This window comes from Lissotriton helveticus, chromosome 3_1 (assembly GCF_964261635.1).
Source record: "Lissotriton helveticus chromosome 3_1, aLisHel1.1, whole genome shotgun sequence".
Lineage (NCBI taxonomy): Eukaryota > Metazoa > Chordata > Amphibia > Caudata > Salamandridae > Lissotriton > Lissotriton helveticus.
The window spans coordinates 709934738-709960985 of NC_136061.1; the positions used below are offsets into that span (position 1 = coordinate 709934738).

General features: G+C 50.3%; 1 protein-coding gene across 2 annotated transcripts in view; it reads left to right on the plus strand.

Annotated features, from left to right (window-relative positions):
• EIF3M (eukaryotic translation initiation factor 3 subunit M) overlaps positions 1–26248 on the plus strand; it is a 165447-nt gene that overhangs the window by 28137 nt on the left and 111062 nt on the right. For both annotated transcript variants that reach the window (XM_078680850.1, XM_078680851.1), the window contains exons 2-3: positions 486–618; positions 7017–7155. In XM_078680850.1, coding sequence (XP_078536976.1) covers positions 486–618; positions 7017–7155 — 272 coding nt within the window. The remainder of the gene's footprint in view (positions 1–485; positions 619–7016; positions 7156–26248) is intronic.

Below are 26248 nucleotides of genomic sequence, written 5' to 3' on the forward strand. Positions count from 1 at the left end.
TGTGTGTGTGTGTGTGTGTGTGTATATATGTTTAATCTGTAGTTAGATTTGTATACTTGCTTGAAATTCTGTTAATATGTTCCTAGAGTATGTTTTAATTGGACAGATATTTTATTGAGCCATCTGCAATTATCATGGTCAGCTGCTTTGAAATATGACGCCTTATCTACCTTATCACAAGGTTTTTGCTTTACTTCTCTTTTTAATGCATTTATTTCCAATCAGCTCGCATTTGTTGATGAATATGTAATATAATTTAACTGTAACCCAACCATTATACGCATGAAGAATTTACAAGAAGAGGCAAAGTCTAGCACTTAACGTCTGAGCCATTTAAATGTTCCCTATGGCCACTAACAGGTAACATCCAGCCTTATTGGTGTCCATTCATAGTATAATTTCTCTATAGTTTTTCAATATTTGGTATTTTCATGAAATGTAGTTAACATTTAAGCAGCATTTAAAATGTTACGTTTTTCTCCCAGGCTGCTGAACTCCGGGCGTATCTAAAATCAAAAGGCGCAGAGATCTCTGAAGAAAATTCTGAAGGAGGACTCCATATTGATTTGGCTCAGATTATTGAGGCTTGTGACGTTTGTCTGAGGGAGGATGATAAAGGTTTGTGTGATGTTTAAGCCTTTTAATTGCTTTGTATTTTACACCAACCAAACTTTAAAAGTTCAAACTATGAAGAGTTCATCCATGAGAGGATTAAGCCAGCATTGAGCAATGAATGGGGTCCACCCAGGGCTTTTGGAAGCTCTATTAATTCATGTGGAGTTGAAACAAGGCTGCCCGGGTGGGATGAAGCTATTGGCATTTTGGGGCACTGATAAGCCAGCCAATAAGCACCATATTGATTTGTCTAGAAGACTTATTTGGTCAACAATTGGTAGCACTATTAGGTCACCAGAAATAGTATGTAGGAAACCATCCAGAAATGATAATAGTTCAGCTGCAGATGTACTGTTAGGCTATTGGAATACTATATGAATAAAATCCAGGAGCAACAGAGGTCCAAACTTTGGAGGCCATCAGTGAATACTATTTGGAATACGCCTCAGGTATGACAGAGCTCAGTCACAGGCCTTGCTAATTGTAAACAGAAATCATGATAGAGTCCTGCCAGGAGTGATGTTAGCCCAGCACATAGGCACTCTTGAGCCAATCAGCAGGTATTTTTCTTCTATTCTGCGTTTCATTATTTGCATTTCAGAAACTATGCTGTTTTGTGTTCTAATGTCATTCCATTAGTTAATCTATATACAGATTAACCTTTGTTGAGATACATTGCTTGAGTAGGAGTCATTTATGTAACATACAGCAAGAAATGCTACAAACTATGACAATTGGTAGTTTTTCTTTTTATAAAGAGACTTATTAAATAAACACCCCCACATAGCTTATGGCCTTCCAGTGCCCACTTTCTCCAGGTTCTGAGATACAAGAAGCAACTCATCTGAGGTCACAGTTCTCATTCCAAGCCCCCATGCTGTGGAACTCCCTTCCTGATTTTTTTGAGGCAAGAAAGCAGCTAACTGACTTTCAGGAAAATGCTTAAAACCTTGCTGGTTAGACTGGCCTATATGTGTGAGCTCACCTTTAGTGAGTTTTCTAGATAGGTCTTCAAGCTAGCTTTGGTTTGCAGGATCTTTTTTGTGTCCTTCTCTTACAGCGCCAAGAAACCACTGTTGAACGTGTGCTTTACCAAGTACAATTAACTTAACATTGACAAAAACCTACAAACTATACCCTTAAAGGCCGATCCTGCTTATAAATTGCACAGCAGTATTCCCCTCTAAATTGGGATAAATTGCCTTTGGAAGTCTATCTGGATCTTTACTGATGCTTACGAGATAAGCTAGAGGGTTAAATCTCCAAAGGTTAATTCTGATCCCAGTTGGATCTTGAAATACTAATGGTCTGTGGTTTTGGTAAATCAAGCAGTAACTGCAGCAACTTTGCAGAATCCTTCCAAACTGTAGGCAGAAAACTGGAGCTCCCTAGTAAAGCAGATTTTTGGGTGATTCTACTGTAGTGTTCAGCGCAGTATTATTGGTGTCATGCCCGGTAGGTCCCCTTGTCCCCAAAGGGAAAATATGCCCTTTTGGGGTTGGGAGAAACTGATTAGGGTCTCTCACCTTCTGTCCAGTGAGGCGAGAGAAGGGGAGTGTTACAGGCTAGACTAGTCTGTTGGAGAATGTTATCTGCAGGTGATAAGGCGGAGCCGTGCTCTTGTACCCCAAAATCAGTACTTAGACACCAAGTATGATAGCTAAATCATAAGAATATAGAATGTGTCCACAGATAATGTGTCCCAGGATGATCACAATTATTACAAATAACTCTGCAAATAATGTACCTATCAGGTGAATGTTAGGTAAACCCCAATATTTCATCACTCATTCCACTAGAAAACTCCCTTCCTAATATGTCTTGATGTTATCCATTTAATGTGTGTGGCTTCATTAGTTTACTAAGTCTTAAATTTAACAAACCATCTAAAGTTTCCTCGCATACCCTAATACTGTATGTGAGTCAGCATTTAGGTTGTAGACTGTCAGCAACTTCTCTCAACGACTGGTCAATGTGCCGTAACTCTACAGCTGCATTGGTATCATATAGTTTTTAGGTTTTGCCTGCACAGCGCTTGCGGAATCTTTTATTTAATATATTTTAAAAGGGGGCTCTTAACAGTTCCCATCGTAGAACTTTTTTTTGTTAACTTCCTGTGAATGTACACGTTTACGATTCTTCTACTAAAGCAGTTAACACTGTTCAAGCACCATTCAATGTCAAGATAAGATCGCTTCCCACAGAAAATGCAGACCACCTTTAACAGTATGCTGGAATGCTTGCTTTTTATTACTTGTGTAAAGCAGATGCTTTAGCCTTAAAACGTTTCTGACATTTCCTATTAATGCCTCAGTACCTTTCTTTGCGCGTTGTAGGCCTTATCGGAGTGATTTTTTTCAACCTAATCTATTTGGTCATTATGATCAAATTTGCAATGTTGGAATAAACTTCGCACATTAAAAAATAGTTAATTACACGAGCTAAGCTATATTTGCTACTAAACAGGCAGCTTTAAGTGCAGTTACTTTGCAGACAACAGGTTCATGATTTGAATGGTGGAACAGGTGCAGTAACACCAGGACGACAAGCTCTAGGTACCCCATGTGAGAAGCTGGCCTGGTATATGATGTCCACTAATGTAAGTGGGCACCTTGCACCAGCCCAGACAACCCTTATGTTGATTTGAGGTCTCATACAACCTTGGAAAACTATCCAAGTGGTAGCTGTGGAGAGCAGCCTTCAGGCTTATTCTTGAAGGAGTGTAAAGCAGCCTGTTTTACCAGAATTCAATATTACAGTATAGGCTAAATGAAAAGGAACCACATAAGTTATGTATAAAAATATGTATTTATTATAGAACACTCTCTAGTACGTTACTGTATCTCCTACACGCAGATAGGCACAAAGCACTCTACTTAAGCAAGGACATCTCAGTAAATAGCACTAATACACAGTGGACCCCAGGGGGGACCAAATCATATACTAAAAGTAGTATAGGAACCACGACTCGAGTTAGGATGATGTCCAGAGGGCGTAGAATTGATGGGAACCCACAGAACTACCCAAGGTAAGTAGATAGAGACCCCACGGAGTGCGTGTGCAGTGTGAGAACACTATTGTGTGCTCCGTACAAGTCTATGTGCAAGTTGCGGTTGGATTTTTAAGGATTAGGGGCCCTTCCCAGTGGATCCTGAAGAAACCCAGTTGAAGACAGAAGGTTGGAGAGCCACCCCACCCGTGGATATTGTGGTACCCAAGTTACCTATCCCAGGGAAGGTGGGTGCATAGGTGTGAAGTGGCATCGGAAACCGTCAAACACAGTGGAGGAGGAGAAAGTGTCCGGAGGAATCCAAACAATGATTCTGGAAGAGGAGTACCTGAAAGCAGAGGGGACAGTATCGATGTCACTCGGCAGTGACAAACAGAATTGGAAGACTGATGCCCTCCGATGTCTGGTGTTTCAGGAAGGATGACAGTGACCTTGACTCTGCAGTTGCGAGGACCAGGTGACGCGGAGGATGACCAGGACTCGGATGCAAGCTGTCACATGAAGGATGTAAAGTGCTGAGGGGCCGGTGTCTGGCAGGAGCAGAAACAAGCCTTGACAAATGCACAGGAAATCAAGAAGGAGCACGTTTGGGACCAGCAAGGTCCAGAAGACTCAACACAAGCAGGGGAGTCGGGGCAGGCCCCGTGCAATCAGAGAAACCCAGGAAAACGAAGATGACCCTCAATTGGACCCACAGGACAGAGGTACAGGGATTTGCAAGTGTAGCAAGTAGCTCACCAAAAGGAGCAGGCCACTGTGCCCCCGAGGCGATGTGGCTGAAGCTCTTGGTGGAGAAGTTGCTAGAGTTTGGGGCTACTTGGAGCCGAATGCACTTGTCGCAGGGTTGCCAACAAGCACATGCACTTTCAAAAGTATGCAGTGCATAGGGGTTTGGGTAGTGCAGCCCCCTTGAGGGATTCTGACCTCAGACTTGGTGAGAGGGCTCAGTCCTCGAGAGGTATAGATAACCACTACCTGTGTTGTTGAACCCTTCCGACTCCGCAGGAGCTCGGGTTCAGCAAACCGGTCAGCAGTGTTGACATCCTCCGAGTACAGGGAATTGACTCCTTCACTTCAAGGGAGATTATCTTCAAGTGTCTTTGATGCACCACACGTCCTGCACAGATCCTGTACGGTGCACAGACGAGGTGGCAGACTGAAAGGAAGACAAAGTCCGGCCCAAACGAAGTCCAACGAAGTCCAACGAAGTTCAGAGTGCAGTGATTTCAGTTCTGAATCTTGTCCACAAGGAATCTTGGGACCTACACCCAGGTAAGCCCTTAAGTACCCTTAGGAGAGGCTTGGGAAGGTTCAGGGGACCTTCCCAAGGGAGGGTCTGGACAGGGGGGGAGGATACTCCCATGTCGTGCCAGAGGAGGAGCCAACTGCTCCCAGGACTGGTTTGCACTAGACTATGCACAGGGACACCAAATGTGCCCCTCATGCAGACTTTCAGGCGCTGACAAGCTCACCCACCCAGCCCTAATAACCTAAATCATGTCTGGGAGGTGGTCACACCTCCCCGTGACAGGATGCCTGTTGTTCTGCCTGCCCCTGCTCGAGCTTGGCTCAGCAGCAGGAGGGCAGAAATGTGTCTTTGGTCAGCAGCAACCATTTTGAGCTGGGTTGTGGGAGCAAAGCTCATGGTGTTAGGCTCAAGGCAAAGAGATATCCGAATCAGCACCGAAACTGCACCCGCAGGGGCGGCTGGGTGCAGGGGTGCTGGTTTTGCATCAGGTGCCCTGTTGATTTCAATGGGGATTCTCCGGTTTCAAGACTGCAGGCTCAGGATAAAGATCTTCTAGAGGAAACCTCCGGTTGGAGAGGTCAGTTGGGATGCCTGGGGAAGCTGGGACACCGTCGGTTGGGCCACCCAAGGCCGTGGGGCTTCGGGTGCAGGAGTGTCTTTAGGCGTCCGGTTTCTCTTACTAGCTCTGGTCCGGGGAGGGGCACGGGGGGTAGAGTCTCCAGAAAGAAGCTGCAGGCTTTGCTGGAAGATCTGGGGTCAGAATCGCCGGGGAGACCTCCTCGTGGTGTGGGACACTCAAACCTGGGCCGTGGGCGACTGGTGCAGAGTGGTGCAGACTCGAGGATTTGGCCGCAGCCAGAGTCTGTGGGTGAACATATCCGGTGTTTATAGGAGACAAAGTATTTTCATTGGAAGGCAGGGCAGGTCCTCTGGGTTCTTGAGGTTGCTGGCTGCAGGACTTTTCAGATTTTCGCTTCTGCAGGTTCGAGGTGGGGACAGGCCGGTAGGGCTGGGGAAAAGTCAGTGGGTGTCCTCCACTTATTAGCTTCAGCATGGCTGTTCAGTCCTTCTTCTATTCTTCTATATCGTTTCTTGTCGGTTGAGGCAAGGTTCGGGGGTGCCCCTAAATACTAGGGGAAGGGGGTAATAAAATTAAATTACCCCCATTGGATGCAACCCTTTCCCAAGGGGTCGCTTCGATTTCAACAACAAAAAAATCTCTGGTGCCTAGTGGGGGCATTCCTGCTGCACGATCCTGACCCCCATGCGCGATCTTGCAGCGGGAATACCCTGCAAAGAGACCTCTGGGGGTGAGGAAAAACTCTTTACTCTGCCTCCATGCACGTAGTAGACTGCCCCCCAGAAGGAAACACCTACCTGCTTCACCCGACGACTTGAAACAAATATCGCTGACATCATAGGATTGCCACGAGGGGGGTTCAGGGTTGGAAGGAAAAACTCTTTCGCTGCCATCCCTTTTTGGGGGATGTGGATGGGCTGCCCATGGTTGAGGGGGGGTATCGCCAGTGCTTCCCCCCTTTATTCAACGATTATAGGCACTTTTCGCAAGTGGTATCAATATAATCGTAAAGTCCAATTGTAGTTTCACACGTTTGGTCCACCAGTCAGCTGGTTAGAGGTAATGGGGCATTTCAAACATACATAAGGCAGCTAATTAACATCTTTGTATTAAACCCTTGTCTTTCAACTCACTGCCCTTAACCCCTTCGCTGCGTTTGTCGGCCCATGGCCGTAGCGATCACTACCTCCGTAGTTCTGCGCATGTCCGTTGGCAGACGCGGCCCTGCCCACTCCGCTAAACCGCAGCACCATGGCAGAGTTGCCGCCGCCGATATTCTCATCCCTCCTTTGTGCTGCCACCTGTATCAGCAAGTGTCTAAGTAGCATCGTATTGGACCCCATGTGTCTTTCACTGACCTTTACTTTAATCACATGAGAATTGTTACCTTTGTAGCTGCTTTTGCAGTGGACAAACCAATGGGATTACAACTTAGAAATGCTTTAGAAAGACTTTCTCTCAATACATTGAATCATAATGTTCATCAAGACAATGGAGCACTTCTGTTGCAGAGCACCTTAATTATAATTGTGTGGTCTTTGCTTTCCTCCAATTTCATGTAGATGTTGAAAGTGTAATGAACAGCATTGTTTCTCTGCTTCTCATCCTGGAACCTGATAAGCAAGAAGCTTTGATCGAAAGCCTGTGTGAAAAGTTGGCAAAGTTTCGAGAGGGTGAGCGTCCATCTCTCAGACTGCAAATGTAAGTGATATTTCGTTGAGAGGACTTGCTAAAATACCTTCTGACTGTGTTTAACAATCTCATGTGCACTCTATATTGAAGCTTGTGTTTGACAATGTAATTGTATCCATAGCTGTCATAATATGCTCGATGTACTTTTTATGTAAGCAATAGAGCTAAATTTGTTGAATATTTACCATATGTGGTTACGGTGTTCCACTATCCAAACTGTTTAGTTTAAAATTTGGTCACAATAGCTGATAGTTCCTGAACTCATTTGAGACATTGAAAAATGAGTGAGCAATTTAAAAGGGGAAGTGAGAGAGAAGGTTCAGGATTAGAGCCAGAAAAAGAAATTAAGCATGGTATGTAGAGAGAGTGTTTGACTAAGGGGTATGTACTGTACTCGAGCTGGCATTGAAGAGGTGAGCTATATATGGACATGTGACTTGCCTGCTCGAGTGCCTAAACCGAGGGGAATTGCCTGAGATTGTGCGATTTGCGGTCCCCCCCCCCCCCGTGCGAGTTATGTCCTGTCCTCGGACCCGAGGGTGTTGCAGAGGCCATAGACGGACACTGCTATAAAGGAGAAGCGGGACATTGTGCGGGACGGACAGGGAAGAGTGATACGCTTGCCTCTTAGGTTGTGGGCCCCTGCCTGCTACAGTGCGACCCGATAGCCCGACGCACGGTCACGTTGATGCGCTGTGGACTGCACGTGTTGTAAATCTGTCTGAAGAAGCAGCTGGAGAGTCTGTGGTGCAGCGGTGTGGTACGGTGTGAATCTTCTGCCCTGCGGGATCGGGCCGGCGGGGCCGTGTAGCACACTAACTGGACAATATGGGGCGATACAGGGCGAAACAGCAGGGACAAAATGGCGTTGACCCTGTACAAAATGAACTGAACAGCATAGATAGCACGCCAGCGTCTGGTAGTGTCCCCACACTGTGATGCCTGCCCAGGAGGACAAGTTGGACCTTATACTGAAGGAAGTGCGCAACTCCAGGAAAGCAATTGAGCTTCAGATAGGGACCCTGACCACTGGCCTGAACTTGCTAAGGGCAGATCATGCGAAGACGGCGGACAAGGTGAAAGACCACGCGGTGACTCTAGCAGAGATACTACTAAAGCAGAAACAGACTGAAACCGAAGTGAAATTGCTGCAGACGCAGGTGGCCACCTTAATTGAACGTGTAGAGGATGCAGAAGGGAGAGCAAGACGGAACAACATCCAGGTAATTCGCTTACCAGAGAAAAGCGAAGGGTCTGACGCATCTGGCTATATGGAGCAGTGGTTCAGAGATCACGTCACGGCGGAGGGACTCTCCACACAATATTGCATAGAACGGGCACACAGAATACCCACCGGGAGGCCGAAACCGGGTGCCCTACCGAGGCCCCTTATAGTAAAACTACTGAATTCCTGAGACCGGGACACTCTACTGCAAAAGGCCAGGGAGGCGGCGCCGTTCACTTTTGAAAATACAAGAATCTCCTTATACCCAGACTACACGATGTTAGTTCAGAGTCAACGGTCCTCCTTTATGGCGGTGAAACAACGACTAAGGGACTTGAATATGCAGTATGCACTGCTGTTCCCGGCACGATTGAAAATACTACACAAACAAAAAACGTACTTCTTTGAAAGTCCTGGAGATGTTGAGGACTGGCTTGAAGTCTTGGAATTAACCAACGCTGCGGAGATCGCCACACAAATGGAGGACAGGCAAGGATCCCTTGGAGGTGCCTCGACGGGCCGTAGAAGCGGTAGATCGCGACGTACTGCTGCACGTGTACAGGTCAGCTCGCAACAAATAAGACAGAATAAGAAGCAGGTGATCATCGCTACGGCAACATTCACAAATGCCCCACGAATGGATGCCAAGTCCTCTACGGAGGATGAGGCGTCGCAAGGGTCGGACTCCGAGGGCAGTGTGGCCCTGTTTCCCTCTGCCACTCCGCAGCTGATCACGGACATGTTTGGATGATAAACTTGTGCAAGTATTGTTTGTGTTTTTAACTGCAAGCTGTAGTTTTGTCTGCTCCCTCTTTAGATATTATTAGATTCTTCACAGAAGGCAAGTCATTACTAGGGCTCGGGTACCGTAGTAGCTTGAGACTGGTAGACCAAAGAGACACCTAACCGCATGCAGAGTGCAGGCACAGCCCCCCATATGGCGAAGGCTCTCTACATGACCTTTTTGTTTCTCTTATTCCAGTTCTGTGTTATGGTCTGGTATAGTTTGGAGACCAGACCGTATATTGGGACTGTTCGGGGGTGGGATGGTCACATTTTTAATAAATGTATGGATACATTTGATATATCGCGAACCATGACAACACTCACGTGGATACAATGACCGGAACAATGCATGTGTTAGATAAATATACCGTAGTAACCTGGAACATACGAGGTATGGGTGCAATACACAAAAGGCATAGAATACATGCTCATCTGCTGTGCCGTAAAGCACAGATAGTGTACTTACAAGAGTCACATATGGTGGAAAGTGAGGCGGTGAAACTTAGAAAGAAATGGCGGGGTAAAAAACTTTCCACCTCTTACTCTAACTACGCATGGGGTCCACGATCTGGGTGCGCCATTGGGTACCATTTGTGGCACATGAACAGAGGATTGATAAATGGGGTAGATATGTATTAGTGAGGGGGGGCCCTGGATGGACAATTGGTGGAGTTGGGGTCAGTTTACGCCCCTAACTTTGACCAAGATAAGTACTGGGACACGGTGAGCAGGGCGTTGGCTGGTTGGGACACATGCCCATGGATACTAGGGGGGATTGCAATACAGTCATGGATGTGACCTTAGACAGATCACACCCGCCGCTACGTGGTGCGGGGGTGTTTAAACAGGCTGAGGCACTGGTAAGGTGGGCTGCGGAATGGGAGTTGTGTGACGTATGGAGGATGCATCATCCTGGACAACGGGAATATTCCTTCTATTCGGCGGTACATGACCTGCACACTAGAATAGACAGAATTCTCTGCTCTAACGGCATAGCTATGCAGGTGCTCCACTCTACATACTTGCCCAAGACTTTCTCAGATCACAATCCACAGGAGATAATTATTACATGGGGCAAAATACCCACCCCGGTCCCTACGTGGCGGCTATGGCCACAGTTATTGGAAGACCCTGTGTTACGTAGTGACCTTTCACACACTATAGATCGCTATTTTGCAGAAAATAGTAACACAGCAACGAGTAGACTGGTGGATTGAGACGCCTTTAAGGCGGTAATACGGGGCAAGGCGATCAGTGTGACGGTAGGTGCGAGACAAGAACTCCATAGGTCCCTAGTTGAAATAGAAGACAGGATGGGCAGGCTAGAACAAGTGGCTTTGACTGACACAAACCAAAAAGGCCCGCTCCAGGAGGCGCAAATTAAACATGCTGAACTCTTAGAATCCCTTAGAGTCATAGACTACCAGGCGTATACCCGACATGCACACGTGGAGGCAGTCAAAGCAGGAACTCTGCTGGCTAGATTGCACCGGGACACTCCTCCCACCAATAGTGATCAGTGAAATCAGGATGTAGGATGGAACAAGGGTCTCCACTCAGGGTGAGATTAATGAGGCATTCCGGAAGTATTACGCTTCATTATATAGTGCGCCAGAAGAGATACCCAATGAACAAACGGGAGCTTTCCTGTCATCATTAACATTCCCAGTGCTCTCGCCTTCGGCTCAAAAAGACCTAGCAGGGCCCATAACATCACAAGAAATCAAAAGTGCTATGAAGGGGCTCCCACGTAATAAGACTCCTGGTGTGGATGGGCTTCCCATCGAATTCTACGCTGCGTATGCAGAGACACTGGTACCCCGATTAATGGACCTGTATAAAGCGATCATGGAGGAGGGTTCCCTACCTCTCACCACCGCACAGCCGATGGTGATATCACTACCAAAGCCTGGGAGAGACCACATGGATATGGCTAACAACCGCCCGCTATCGTTGCTGCCCACTGAGTACAAAATACTGAGTAAGGTGCTGGCCAATAGGTTACTGCCATACCTGTCAAAATTGGTCCATATAGACCAGACCGGGTTTTTGCCTGCGCGAAGTACATCGCTAAACATTAGGAAATTACAATATTTAATGACAGAAGCACCAAAACGGTTCCCCCACGCGGGTTGTATTTCTCTAGACCTCTGGCAAACGTTTGATTCGATAAACTGGGAATATATGTTTCAGGCGCTACTTAACTTTGGGATGCGGAAGGATACATAGCATGGCAGCGTCTACTGTACAAGGCCCCGACAGCGCGTACGAGAACGGGTGGGCACATATCGTGTTAATATATGATGCATAAAGGGACAAGGCAGGGATGTCCGCTATCGTCCCTTATCTTCATTCTGGCACTGGAACCCTTAGCAATAGCAATGAGACAGAACTTCCTGGGTTTAGGAATACCGATAGGGAATACAACATACCTCTTCTCGGCCTATGCAGACGAAATTATCATATACCTGCGTGACCTCCGACTGCCCTTAACCCCAATTTTTAATTTGTACAAACGATTAGAAAGTTTGTCCGGCCTTGCTGTAACTACTACGAACTCGCATGCTTTTTTGTTTTATGGACCGTGCAGAAGACACGAACATAGCATTCGGGGATACCTCCCTGCAGATAGCACCAACCACGTTTAAGTACTTGGGCATTCAAATATATAGGGCACATGCAGATATGCTAGAGGGTAACCTTAATAGAACAATTAGATCTTTACGGTCCAGTGTCACCTTTTGGACTGCATTGCCACTATCCGTTATGGGGAAAGCCGCAATAGCGAAAATGGTTGTCCTGCCACGGTTGCTGTATTATTTTTCTAACCTGCCATTATCCACCTTCAAAACACTGAATAGTCTATAGTGGAGAAGTGTGGCTCAATGGTTAGAGCGGCAGACCCTGATGCAGAGGTCTGGCCCGGGACCAGGGTTCAATTCCCGCCTCGGCGGGTCTTGGGCTCAATTTCCCTCTGACCTGATAATTCTCGCCTCGGTGCCTAATTTAATCATGGATCCCACGCTGCAACTCTGGGCAATAGCTTCCTTAATCTCCACAACTGCCCCAACAGCGCTAGGATGCCTGGCTTTCACCCTGGGGGTGCCCAGGAGTGGGCATTTCACAGGGAGAGGCCAGGAAGGGTTCCTCAGCGGTATGCTTACAGCGCCTGATGCCACGTCTGGGGCGATACGTGCACTATACAAGCAACACTGCATTTGCATTTGCATCTCATCTGGGGCACGGGATGGAGACGTATAAGTTTGAAGAGGCTCCAAGTGAGCACCCGTATGGGGGGACTTGGAGTTCCAGATTTCCTTGCTTATTACTACGCCTGCCAATTGCAATGGTTACTGTTGGACCTGGCCCTTTTTTGGCAGGTTCACCCCGCAACTTTTTGCTTTTGCCTAGCCTGTTTCTGTGACCTGGTGGTAGTGATTTTAGGTCTCTGCGCACTTTTTCACTGTGGTACAGTGTAAAGTGCGTGAGCACTCTGTGTATGTGACCTGCCCTCCCATAGGAATGCATGGGAATCTATGTGACCATGGTAGTTCCTGATGTGTGGGTAGTGCAGGGTCGAGTTTGGTATGTGCGAACTCGTGAGATTGAATGCTGCGTAATGATGTATGTGGCATGAATGTGTCTAGTGTGGAAGTGCCACTTCTAGACATGGGTGTGCATGTGTAGTGAGTCTGCTGGCATGTGATTGGCTGGAGCCTGGCCCCAGGAGTGCCTGGGCCTGCTTGTGGATTGACTGTCTGGTTTGAGGGTGACAGGGGATGGGGAGCCCCCAGGCGGTTGTCTGAGTCAGCCCTTGGTTGAATGACTACATCTGCAACTAGAGTGGTGGGAGGAGATAGCACCTGGGAGTGAATAGGGCTGTGTCTGCCTGCCACAATGCTGGCTCCACCCACTGTGGTGCGTCTGATGTCCCTAGCCTGGCCAGTGAAAGGGAGTTCCCCATAACCAGTTGTAGCTGGTTCTTACATTGCCTACACCCTGCTAGACAAAGGATTTTACTGTATAAAAAGGGTGCTGTGACACTCTGGTGGTTCTTGTTTCTAAACTTGAATCCTGCCAGGGGCGTGCTGCTGCTTGGGCCCAGGGGAAGGCTTGCCTCCCTGGGCCCTGCCCAGCCCCTGGATACCTGATGGACTTTCCTTTTCTGGGAGCTGATGTGCTCCACCTTATGTCCTGGACTGCTGGTGTCCTGGACTCCTGAAGGACCTGCTGCTGGGACCTTTTTGTTTGCTAGTAGTTGCTGCCCAGGGCCTTGTCCTTGAATGCTGAGCTGCCTGGGACCCTTTTTGATGCAGGGGTCATCTCAGAGGACTTGTCAGGCTGTCCATGCCCCCAGCGCGATGTGAGCGCTTTTGGGCAGAGCGCTGTGGTTTTCCCTCGAAGGGAAGCGCTCCTGCCCTTTTGTGCCTCTGAGTGTGCAGGTGCCACCCAGCCGGTTTATTTATTTATATGGCGGGTGTCCACTCCGCTAATTGCCCAGCCTTCGTGATTTAAACTTGCCCGGGAGCCCACCCCGTGTCTCACCACCGTGGCCCGGGCCGCCGAGAGAAGCTTTTGGAGGAGCTGCGTCGCCATTGGTTGGCTGCGGGAGGCTCGTCCCAGTGAGCCGCGCTCCGATTGGCCCAGATCTGCCGCGTCAGGAGGGGCTCGCCTAGTAAGCCGCGCTGGGATTGGGCCGCGCCTCCAACCCCAGCGCCGAAGGCAGCCGGAGGACGAAGGATCATGCCGTCGGAAGGTGCGGGCAGGGCTCCGTTGTCAGAGGGAGAGCCCCGCCGCCCAGGAGAGAGAGACGCCGCAGGGACCCAGCGCAACGTCGGAGGACCGGTGAGTGTTGCATAGAAGAAGGGGGGGCGTCGGGGCACATTGCCGGTGCCCGCCCGCCCGCCCCTCCAGTACCGTGGCCCCAGATCTTGACGAGCCCAGAGGGGCTCAAGGGCCTGTCCCGCTCAGAGCGGCCCCGGTTGGCAGCGGGCCGCTCCCACAATCTCCGGGGGCAGTTTCATTTACTGAGAGCCCAGAGAGGCTCTGTGGCATTGCTTCGTTGTGGAGCCCAGAGAGGCTCATGGCCGTATTGCTTCGTGTGGAGCCCAGAGAGGCTCGTGGCCACATTTACTTGGAGCCCAGTGAGGCTCTTGAGGGCAGTTTATATTTAGAGCCCAGAGGGGCTCACCACCCACATGATGTTTAGAGCCCAGTGAGGCTCTTGGGGGACACAAGTGTTTTGTTCAGAGCCTGGAAGGCTCCAACGTTGGCATCATCAGTGTTTTCAACTGCCCAGCACTTCGTGGGCAGTTGCCACGTTTAGGCTTGTGTTCTTGGCTGGCCGCGCAGCCTGCCTGACATTTGGACTAAGGGCATTTGAGCCCTTGCGAAGCCAGTTGGCCTAGGGACTGCCACAAGTGGTGGCTTATGTAAGTTTTGCGCAATTGTGTGGTTTTATTGCACCTCTGAATGTTTTTAGGCATCATGTGTTTTTGCGCTATTGAGTGGTGTTCTGGTACCTCTGAATGTTTTTATGCATCATGTGTCTTCCTTGTTCTTGCACCTCTGAATGTTTTATGCATCGTGTTTTCCTTCCCTACATCTCTGAATGTTGTGATGCATCATGTGTAATGTTTTCTTGCTTATACCCCTAATTGTATTGTGATACTTAGGTGGTAGTTCTTTCTAGTACAGGTGGTCCTAGTAAGGTCCTGATTCCCTGCGTAATATTCTCATAAGGTGGTTAGGGTTGCGTAGGTGGTACTTACCTGGTTACCAGTGATTACTGGTTGTGTGCTAAAGTGATTATTGTTCTATGATCTACAAAGTGCTCTTTCTAACAGTATTTCTAGTTCTAAAAGTGTTGATTCCTGACAGTGGTCCAGGTGGCCCTGTCTTGTAAATAATCCCTTGTGAATATTGTCCGTGCCAGTTAGCACAATGTACATGTGTGATTTCTATCTGATGTGTTTTGACAATACAGAAGTTATTTTTATATAACCTTGTGTGGAGTTCCTTTTGTGGTGTGTCTAGGATGTTGTTGCTGTTGTGTGCGTGCGCAAATGCTTTACACGTTGCCTCCGGGATAAGCCTGTCTGCTCGTGCCAAGCTACCAAGGGGGTGAGCAGGGGTTATCTTGGCGCGTGACTCCCTTGCCCTGACTAGAATGGTGGTTTCTGCCTGGCTTTGGCGTCAGTCTTAGCCTACCAGAAATCCCAGTTCTAACAGTTATCATACTGGACGGCAGGGTGCAACCTCCAGGAAATAGGGTACACTGTAGACCTCCGAGAGACTTGCCCACCCCCCCTGCTAGATACTGCGATTAAATGCTGGAAAGCGACTGCGATATGCAAATGCAACCCCTGCATACGCTGGCAATATTCCGCAGTTTGGTATCCCACTAACTGCTGGCAACCTCACCAGACGCAAACTAATGCCCTGGACTGAGGCAGGTATTACCACGGTAGCGGACCTTTTAGGAAATGAGATGCTGCTCGATCATGATTCTTTCGTCAATGAGACGGGTGCCCCGGCACACCTGTATTTAAAGCACGCTGCATTGGTACAATACATCAAAAAGTATTGGGCGCCACTGAGGAGGGAACCTGAGAGCAACGAGCTGGTTAAGATGGTACACTATATGGGAAGGGGGAGACATTTGGTCCGTTGGATATATACTGGTATCAGTGAACATACACGGGACACCTTGAAGGTCATATGGATGGGGGAAGTAGGCGGAGACCTGACGGAAAATTCATCCAAACTATGGTGTTACATCGGGCTTATTTGACCCCGGGTAGGTTGGATAAAATGTTCCCACAAACACAACACTCCTGCCCAAGTTGTAAGACAGAAGGGGCGGACCTAATACACATGCTATGGGCGTCCCCAAAAATAGCAGGATACTTGATTAAGATTAGGAAGATTGCTGGGGAGGCAGCGCACCATACGATTCAAGAGACAGTGGAAGAATGTCTGTTGGGTCTACACAACCATTTGTCCAAACACAAGGTACAATACCGATTCATAGATCTGGCACGAATACTGGCTATTGGGACCCTTACTATGCGATGGAAGTAGAGTAAACCCCCAGAGGTGTCAAGCTGGCACGCGGAAATGGTGCACTAGGGCTGTGCGGAGGGTGCAGCGCTGCGTAGAGATGAGACAAGGGGACTGCGTAAAACGCCAATAGCATTAGAATGGGAGACTGTTGGAGGAGCTGAAATCCACTGATATAAGTATAGATATTTAATTGCGTTGTCTGTAAAATGGTGCCCATACCTTGCCGCGCAGTGTAATACAGATATGCACTATGTTACATCACATGCAATCAGGACACTGTTATGGTACGCATGGTTCGGAACTATTAAAATACAGGAAACGTGACCAGAGTTGGTTGGGGTGGGGGGGCCTCTTTTAGGGGTTTTGTGTGTTTTTTTTGTTTTTAAGACAAATACATATTGTGAGAGAGTGCCATCTTTCTTGTCTTGGTATGCCCCCACTTTTTTCTGAACTGCTGATGTGCTTGACTGAGTGTGCCCTGGGTCCCTGCCAATCAGGTACCCAGTGCCTGTGTTCCTTCTCTAAAAAGAAAAGCAAAACAAAATACCCAATTGGCACCACTGGCCACCTGTCAGCCCCTAGTAAATGGTACCCTAGGTACCCAGGGCATGGTGACCAGAGAAGACCCCTGAGGGCTGCAGCACTTATTGTGCCACCCTCAGGGGCCCTGTACCCTGGCACCCACACCCTGCCTTTGCAGGCTGAGTGCCCAAGTACAGAACTAAAACAAGAGTCGACATGGCACACATCCCTGTGTGCCATGTGTGCCATGCCCACAGAACCCACTGCCCTGGCATACTTCAGTCACCCCTCTAGCAGGGTGCCCTATGCCAGAGGTGAGGGCACAGGGGCATGAGCCCTGTGCCCCTACAGTACCCAGGGCTATTCCTGGGCACTGTAAGTGCAGTGATGCCATTTAAGAGTCTATGGTGCTGGGAGGTTGTCATTACGAACTCCACAGCACCATAATGGCTACACTGAAGACTGACCAGTTTGGTACCAAACTTCTCAGCACATTAAACCCGCACTGATGCCAGTGTGGGATTTAATGTAAAATGCATGAGAGGGCATCTTAGAGATGCCCTCCAAAACCGAACCTACAATCCACGTCTGGGCTGAGTGGCTGCAGAGGCTGCCACACAGCAGACATGTTGCTGGACCCCTGGGTGGAGAGCCCCTGTTGGACTTGGCCCTTCTGGCAGGTTCACCCCTAAACTTTTTGCTTTTAATGGTGACCTGGTGATGGTGATTTTTGGGTTCTGCGCACTTTCACTGTGTCCCAGTGGAAAGTGCGTGCGCACTCTGAGTGCGTGGAGTAAGGTTGGCCTGCCCTCCTATAGGAATGCATGGGGAATGTTTGTGTCCCTGGTAGTTCCTGATGCGTGGGGTGTACAGGCTCGAGTCTGGTATGTGCGGACTCGTGTGATTGAATGCTGCGAAATTATGTATGCGGCGTGTATGTGTCTAGTGTGGAAGTGCCACTTCTAGACATGGCTCTACGTGTGCTGTAAAGGTGCTGGCGTGTGATTGGCTGGAGCTGGCTGGGATGCCAGGCTCCATGAGTCATGATGGATCTGCCCGGTGGTGAGTGTGGAGATTAGCATGCTGAAGGCTGGGGAGGAGTGCACCTGGGTCCTGAATAGGGCTGGGCTTTCCCAACACAATGCTGGCTCCGCCCCCTGTGGTGCGTCTAATGACCCTAGCCCTGCCAGTGAATAGAGTGAGGGGCTGAGCACATCAAGGGTGCTCACAAACCAGTTGCGACTGGTTTCTCCCCCACCCTGTACCTAGAGACAAAGGATTTTACAGTATAAGAAGGGCCTGTGTCCCCTTACAATTTATTCTCTTTTCCTGATCCTACTTGAGGGGGCTGCTGCTGCTGGCTCCAGGAGGAACCGCCACTTGGGACTGCCTTCCTGCCTGGAGGGCCCATTGAGCTGGCCCCTGGCCCAGCCTTGCCCCCCCCCCATCTTGTTGTGTTCTTGTAAGGACTTGCTACTGGACTTTGTATTGCCTTTAGCGCTTGGGAGCGCTTTTACTTTTACTGGGACCTGTATATCTTCCTCTAGCGCCTGGGAGCGCTGTAGGTGTGCCACGAGCGCTGGGAGCGCTTTATTTGTTAAGGCCGGTGCCCACCCGGCATTGTCCACGTCCGAGGGTGCTCACCCCTCGCTTTGGCCCGTAAATTGTGCCCGAGATCGTCCCTGCTACCGCCCGGCGGCCGAACCGGAAGTCAGGTCGGGGGCGGGACATCGGGACAACCGGAAGCGGACGGGAGCCCACCCCGCGCTCCGGAGAGAGAAGGGGAAAGAAGTGTGCTGGTTCCCCCGCGGGGCTCTCCGGAGGAAGAGAGCCCCGCCCGCCGCCGTGAGCAGTACCCGGTCCCCAGGAGCGGGCCGGGGTGAACAGGAGGGCGCTGCCCTCACCGGAGAGCCAGCGCGACGTCGGAGCCTCCGCCCTCGAGCCCGGTGAGTGTGGACGGGCAGGGGGGAGAGCTCCAGGCAGGCCCGTAGCGCATGAGAGGCCGCATTGTTTTCAGAGCCCACGAAGCTCCTCCAGCGTCCGGGGGCATGTTGGTGAATGAGCCCTGAGAGGCTCAAGCGGCCTATTTGAGTTACGAGCCCCGAGAGGCTCAGGGCACAGTTTTGGTTGATTGGAGCCCACGAGGCTCTGGGGGACAATTTGTTGCTTCCGGATCCCCCAGGAGGGACTCCCACGAGAGGCTCAAGGCGGCGCATTTGGTAACAGAGCCCATGAGGCTCTGGAGGGCCGCATTTCTTTCTCGAGTCCGCGAGGGACTCCAACAAGCTGCACCTTCGTTATTTAGAGCCCCGATGGGCTCGTAGGGGCAGATTTGGTTCATTTGGAGCCCAGAGGCTCGAGGGGGCATTTTGTTTATTTAGAGCCCAGTGAGGCTATGGGGCAGTGCTGAGTTGAGAGCCCAGCGAGGCTCCAAGAGGGGGCAGTCAGTTGTCCAGAGCCTTCGAGGCTCCCACATTGGCCCCATCATTTTCTCCAGCTGCCCAGCACTTAGTGGGCAGCTGCTACGTTTAGGCCCCTGACTTTGGGACACAGGGCGTCCTAGCCCTAGAGAGCCAGTTGGCCTAGGGACTGCCACAGGTGGTGGCTAATGTGATTTTTGCGCAATTGTTCCTACACCTCTGAATGTGTTGTTGATGCATCATGTGTTTTCCTTCCCTACACCTCTGAATGATCATGTGTAATGTTCCTATGCCTATACCCCTACAGGTATAGTGATACTTAGGTGGTTGTTTTTCTCCTAGTGCAGGTGTTGCTAGTGAGATCCTGGTTCCCTGCGCAATATTCTCCTAAGGTGGTTAGGGTTGCGTAGGTGGTACTTACCTGGTACGAGTAGGTTCGAGGCATGTGGGCTGCTAAATTCATATCTTAGCATTAGATCGCCGCCTAGTGTTGGGCTCGGATGATTGCACATTGTTGTCCTGGAAGAGTCTTCGAAGTATCCTGAGATAGGTGGCTCCTCCCCTGGACTACAGTGCGCATGGGCATCGGCTCCATCCCCAGATTGTTTTTTTCCGCCATTGGGTTCGGATGTGGTCTCGACGTCTTACTGTCGGAACCAAGTAAAACTAACTTTTAGCGGCCAAAAGGCCTCGATTTCTTGCGTCGGTATTGTCTGCGCACGGTCTCGAGTCTTCCGTCTCTTGGAGCCGGAATAAGCGGAGTTTCTTCGCTCTCGGAACTTTGAGGCCTTCTCATCGCGACACGACTGCAAGCCTTTTCGGACATGGAGCGGAGCCCGTTTAAATACTGCCCGCTCTGTGGGTCCAAGTACCCACACATCGATCTACACCCCGTGTGTAACAAATGCCTTTCGCCTGACCACGACGACGGAAAGTGCAAGGCCTGTGCACAGTTCCGATCGAAAAAGACTCTCAAGCTTCGGCGCGCGGTGCGCATGGAAGCTAAACAAGCGGCACCGGATCCGGAGAACATCTTCGGCGACCAAGACGAAGAGGACCAGGGTCATCATCTCCAAATCTCCCCACCCGGGACGGAGGTCGAGGCGGATCCGGGAGACGACGACGGAGTCGCGGGTCCAGGCCTTGAATACGTCGACGAGGTAGGAGACGACGATGAGATTTATGGGGCCGCGGCGGATAGCTCAGCGGACGAGCTCTGCCCCGAAGGTTACGAGGATACCGACCGGGACGCGGGATCGCCTGTCGGCCTTACCCAAGACCCGTTGCCGCAAGCCACAGCCCCGCCTTCGGGCCCGGCCACGGACTTACTTGCTGGGCAGACTGTTTCGAAACCGAAACCGAAACCATCGGGATCGACAACACCTAAAATGGCCGACCCGAAATCGAAACTGAAAGTTAAGGACTCGAGTGTCCCTAAGATGGCTGCCGTGCCGGTGAAACCGACGGCGCCTGCTACCCCATCGACTCCGTCGACCTCCGGTCCGCAGAAGTCGAGGAAGTCCGTCGATTCCGATGCTGCGAAATCGAAACCGACGCCAGAGGAGGGGTCCTCCAAGAAAGATGGTCGGCACGGGACAGCGGCTCCGACGCCGTCAAAACCCGCCAAAGTCGGCTCCAAGGAGGCTACGCAGGCACACGGAAAGAAGTCTGTGCCCCGAACGCAGGAATCGGAGGCGGTACAGTCGGGATCCGCGCCCAAGACGCACAAGGCCCACAAGGACGTCGGATCCGAGGGGAAAATCAGACCATCCTAGTCGGCGCCGACACAAACGGTGAGTGTGCCGTCCCCCATTGCCGACTCACTGAAGAGGATCAGGGAAAAGGCCTTTGCCCCGTCGGCTCCGATACCATCAACGCAGCCGCGAAAAGACACTCCAGAGAAGCCGTCTGGGAAACTTCTCTTTATTTTGCCGCCGAAGGAGGCGCCCAAGGCATTTTCAACCAAATCGGCACCGAAACAGGTGGTTTCTTCACCGACTGGCCCACTTCCACGTCAGGTGCTCGAATCCGAGGACGATTCGGCGCATTTCATCGACGCTGACACAGGCAAACTGACCCTCTATAAGAGGAAAATAACTTCGGAGCCGGTGGACCCCTATGTCATTCCTCTAAAGAAGAAAAGGGTGCCCCTTGACGCCTCAGGCCTCACGGAACCAATCCAGCCTCCTCCGAGGCAGAGCCCTACTCCCTCCCCAGACCACTCTGAGGGTGAGGGGTATGATGAGGACGACCAGTACAATTTCCCAATCAATGAACCTGATGTGCAACCGGATTCATTTGATGACACTGGTGACCAGGACACCCAAGGTGCGGGGCAGGACCCGCAGCCTTTTAATGCACGGGCATCCCCGACTGAGGATTCAGCAGGTTTTCATGCCCTACTCGAAAGGGCGGCAGCCAATCACGATGTGGACATGCATGCCGACCCTGTGGAGGAAGACTTCCTTTTCGACACTTTTTCGGTCTCTGAAAGGACAGTAAAGACACTGCCTATGCTTAAAGGAGTCCTCAAGCATGCTGGGGACATATTTAAGGAGCCTACGAGAGCGAGAGTGGTCAACCCTCGCATTGAAAAAAAGTACAGACCTGCACCTGCGGACCCCGCATACATTCGGGGACAATTGCCATTGGACTCTCTTGTGGTCGCCAATGCCAGGAAACGTGCCAACTCCCAGACTACGGGTGAAGCTCCTCCCCCGGATAAGGAATCCAAAGTGCTAGAGGCAGGGGGCAAAAGAGTAGCTGCACAGGCGTCAAACTTCTGGCGCATTGCCAATACACAGGCGCTCTTGGCGCGTTATGATAGGGCACACTATGACACCCTAGAACAGATCGTACAACACCTGCCTCCACAGTTCCAAGAGGGCACAAAAATGCTTATCGAGGAAGGGAAGCTAATCTCAAACGCAGCCATCAAGTGTGCACTTGATGCTGCGGACACAGCTGCTAGGGCTATCAACACTAGCGTTATGCTGAGACGACAAGCGTGGCTCCGCATCTCAGGGTTTAAACCGGATATTCAGACGACAATTCTTAATCAGCCAGTCAATCCTGATAGTCTGTTTGGTCCGGATGTTGACACCACCCTAGAGAAAATAAAGAAAGACACAGACACTGCTAAGTCTATGGGGGCCCTACAGTCACAGCAGTTTCGTGGCGGCAATTTTCGTCGCTCAGGTGCACGTGGAGTCACCAGAGGACACTTGGGTCAACAATCCCAGTTCACAAAAGGTGGGACACAATCCTCGTTCACTAAACAGAACAAGGGAGGTTACAGGAATAACCGCAACAGAGGTCGCGGCAGAGGAAACAACAGCTCCCGCACCTCTACTCCCAACAAACAGTGACTCTCTGTCACTGCCCCCCGACCACCTAACACCTGTCGGGGGGAGACTGCAGCGGTTCCTGCCCGTCTGGAGAAACATCACCACAGACAGGTGGGTGCGACAACTAATCCAGTATGGTTATTGCCTAGAGTTAAAGTCCACTCCACCCAACATCCCGCCAAGGCAACGGCCTATGTCCGCAGAGCACTTGCTCTTATTGCAGCAGGAGGTAGTGGTGATGCTGCAAAAGGGAGCAATCGAGCTCGTGCCGGTGGGGGAGGAAGGCACAGGGGTATATTCCCTGTACTTCCTTATTCCAAAGAAGGACGGTTCTCTCAGGCCCATTCTCGATCTACGTCCCCTCAACCTGTACATACTATCGGAACATTTCCACATGCTTACACTGCAACAGATTCTTCCCTTGCTAAACCAAGGAGACTTCTTAGCAACCTTAGACCTCAAGGATGCTTATTTCCACATTCCACTACACCCGTCACACAGGAAATACCTCAGGTTCACTATTCAAGGCAGGCACTACCAGTTCAAAGTCCTACCCTTCGGAGTGACAACAGCCCCGAGGGTGTTCACAAAGTGTCTGGCGACAGTAGCGGCGCACCTCAGGAGGCAGAACATCCATGTCTACCCCTACCTAGACGACTGGCTCGTGCAAGCCAAGTCAGAGCACCAGTGCGCCGCAGACATGTCGACTACAATTCACCTTCTTCACGATCTGGGTTTCTCCCTGAACTACCCAAAGTCGCATCTTCAGCCGGCGCATGTCCGGCAGTTTCTAGGCGCGACGATCAATACCCTGACGGCCATGGCTCAGCCAAACCAGGTCAGGATAGACAGCATGCAGGCTCTGATCCAAAAGTTCAGGCCGCAACACTCGCTTCCAGCGAGAGTGTTCATGCAGTTGATAGGCATGATGGCCTCCTGCATCTTCATAGTCCCTCACGCACGGCTACACATGCGCCCGCTCCAGGAGTGCTTAGCGAATCAGTGGACACAGGCTCGTGGGCAATTGACAGACCTAGTGTTGGTTACCAGTCGGGCATACGACTCTCTGCATTGGTGGACTCCACACAACCTTTGCAAGGGCCGACTGTTCCAAGAGCCTGTGCCGCAGATTATCCTGACAACGGACGCGTCTCTCCAGGGTTGGGGAGCTCATGTGCTCACTTACACAGTGCAGGGACTATGGACGACGCAGCAACAAAAGATGCACATCAACTATCTAGAACTGATGGCAATCTTCATGGCGCTCAAGTCCTTCGTTGTACATCTGTGCAACAAAGTCGTGCTAGTCCGGACGGACAACATGACCGCGATGTACTACATTCAAAAGCAGGGAGGCACCCACTCGCCACAGCTGTCTCATCTGGCTCAGAGCATGTGGAAGTGGGCCATTCAGAGGAACATTTTCCTCATGGCAGAACACCTCCCAGGAAAGGACAATCAGATGGCGGATCTGCTCAGCAGATACAGCCATCAAATGCACGAGTGGGAGATACACCCGTCTGTTCTCCACCCGTACTTCCAGCAGTGGGGTCATCCGGAGATAGACCTGTTTGCCACAGCAGAGAACGCAAAATGCCAACTCTTTGCCGCCAGGTTCCCTCACCCACTGTCGCAGGGGAATGCGATATGGATGAACTGGTCAGGCAAATTTGCGTACGCTTTTCCGCCAGCCCCTCTAATACCGCTGGTCGCAAGAAAGCTAAGGCAGCACGAGATGACTCTCATCCTGGTTGCTCCAACGTGGGCACGCCAAGCTTGGTACACCACGTTCCTCGAACTCTCAGTGGTGCCGCATCAAAGGCTGCGCCTCACGCCCAGTCTTTTGACGCAGAACCATGGAGACATTCAGCATCCAGATCCACAACAGCTCAACCTGGCGATCTGGCTCCTGAAGTCCTAGAGTTTGGATACCTTAACCTACCTCCGGAGTGCATGCACATCATCAAGGAGGCGAGGAAACCAACTACTAGAGCATGCTATGCTGCAAAGTGGAAGCGTTTTGTCATTTACTGTACGGCCAATGACATCGACCCGCTAGATGCATCTATCCCCAACATCATCTGCTATCTGTTGCATCTTTACAAGTGCAATCTAGCGTACACTTCCATTCGGATACATCTATCCGCCATAGCGGCTTATCTCCAGAACAGGCAGCACCTCTCTGTCTTCAGGGTGCCTGCCATTAAAGCCTTCCTTGAAGGTCTGAAACGAGTCATTCCCCCAAGGACACCGCCAGCTCCGGTGTGGAACCTCAATGTCGTTCTCACCAGACTGATGGGACCGCCATTTGAGCCCCTGCACTCGTGTGAACTCCAGTTCCTTACGTGGAAAGTAGCTTTCCTTGTGGCTATTACGTCTCTGAGGCGTGTCAGTGAGCTGCAGGCGCTCACAATCCAAGAGCCATTCATTCAAATCCATTCAAATAGGGTAGTGCTACGCACTAACCCCAAATTCCTTCCGAAGGTGGTGTCACAGTTTCATCTAAACCAGACTATTGACTTACCAGCATTCTTTCAAAACCCGCAAACGGTGGCGGAAAGAATGCTCCATACCTTAGATGTACGGAGGGCGTTGATGTACTACATAGACAGAACACAACCCTTTAGAAAGACAAAACTCTTTGTTGCCTTCGCACCCCAACACAAAGGCAACCCAATTTCCAAAGCAGGGATAGCCAGGTGGATTGTTAAGTGCATCCAGATATGTTATCAAAAAGCCAAGCGCACTTTAACAATACCCCCCAGAGCGCACTCCACACGCAAGCTGGGGGCATCCATGGCTTTCCTAGGGAACATTCCTTTAGAGGATATTTGCAGAGCAGCCACGTGGGTCACACCACATACCTTCACAAAACACTACTGTGTTGATGTGCATTCCAAGCAGCAAGCAGCTGTAGGACAGGCTGTTCTCAAGACACTTTTTCAGGTTTCTGCAGCTGGCACGGGCAACCGCCGCTGATGGAGGGACTGCTATGTATTCTATGCTAAGATATGAATTTAGCAGCCCACATGCCTCGAACTGAATATGCTACTTACCAGTATGCATCTGTTCTTGGCATGTAGGGCTGCTAACATTCATATCGCCCGCCCTCCTCCCCGGTGCCTGTCGCAGCTGCAGATATACTATTGTATTTATTCATTAGCATGGACATCTTTTACACTTTTCACTCCATCTTCTGCCACAATGGCGAAAAACAATCTGGGGATGGAGCCGATGCCCATGCGCACTGTAGTCCAGGGGAGGAGCCACCTATCTCAGGATACTTCGAAGACTCTTCCAGGACAACAATGTGCAATCATCCGAGCCCAACACTAGGCGGCGATCTAATGCTAAGATATGAATGTTAGCAGCCCTACATGCCAAGAACAGATGCATACTGGTAAGTAGCATATTCATTACTGGTTGTGTGCTAAAGTGATTATACTCTATGTTCTAAGTGCTAATTCTAACAGTATTTCTAGTTCTAAAAGTGCTGATTCCTGACAGTGGTCCAGGTGGCCCTGTCTTGTACATGTCCCCTGTAAATTCTGCCCGTGCCTGTTGGCACATTGTAAAGTGTGTGTTTTTATCTAATGTATTTTGGTGTAATACAAAGGCTATTTTTATATATAACCTTGTGTGGAGTTTCCTTTGTGGTGGGCCTTGGGTGTTGTTGCTGGGGGTGCGTGCGCAAACACTTAACTCACATTGCCTCCGAGTTTAGCCTTACTGCTCGT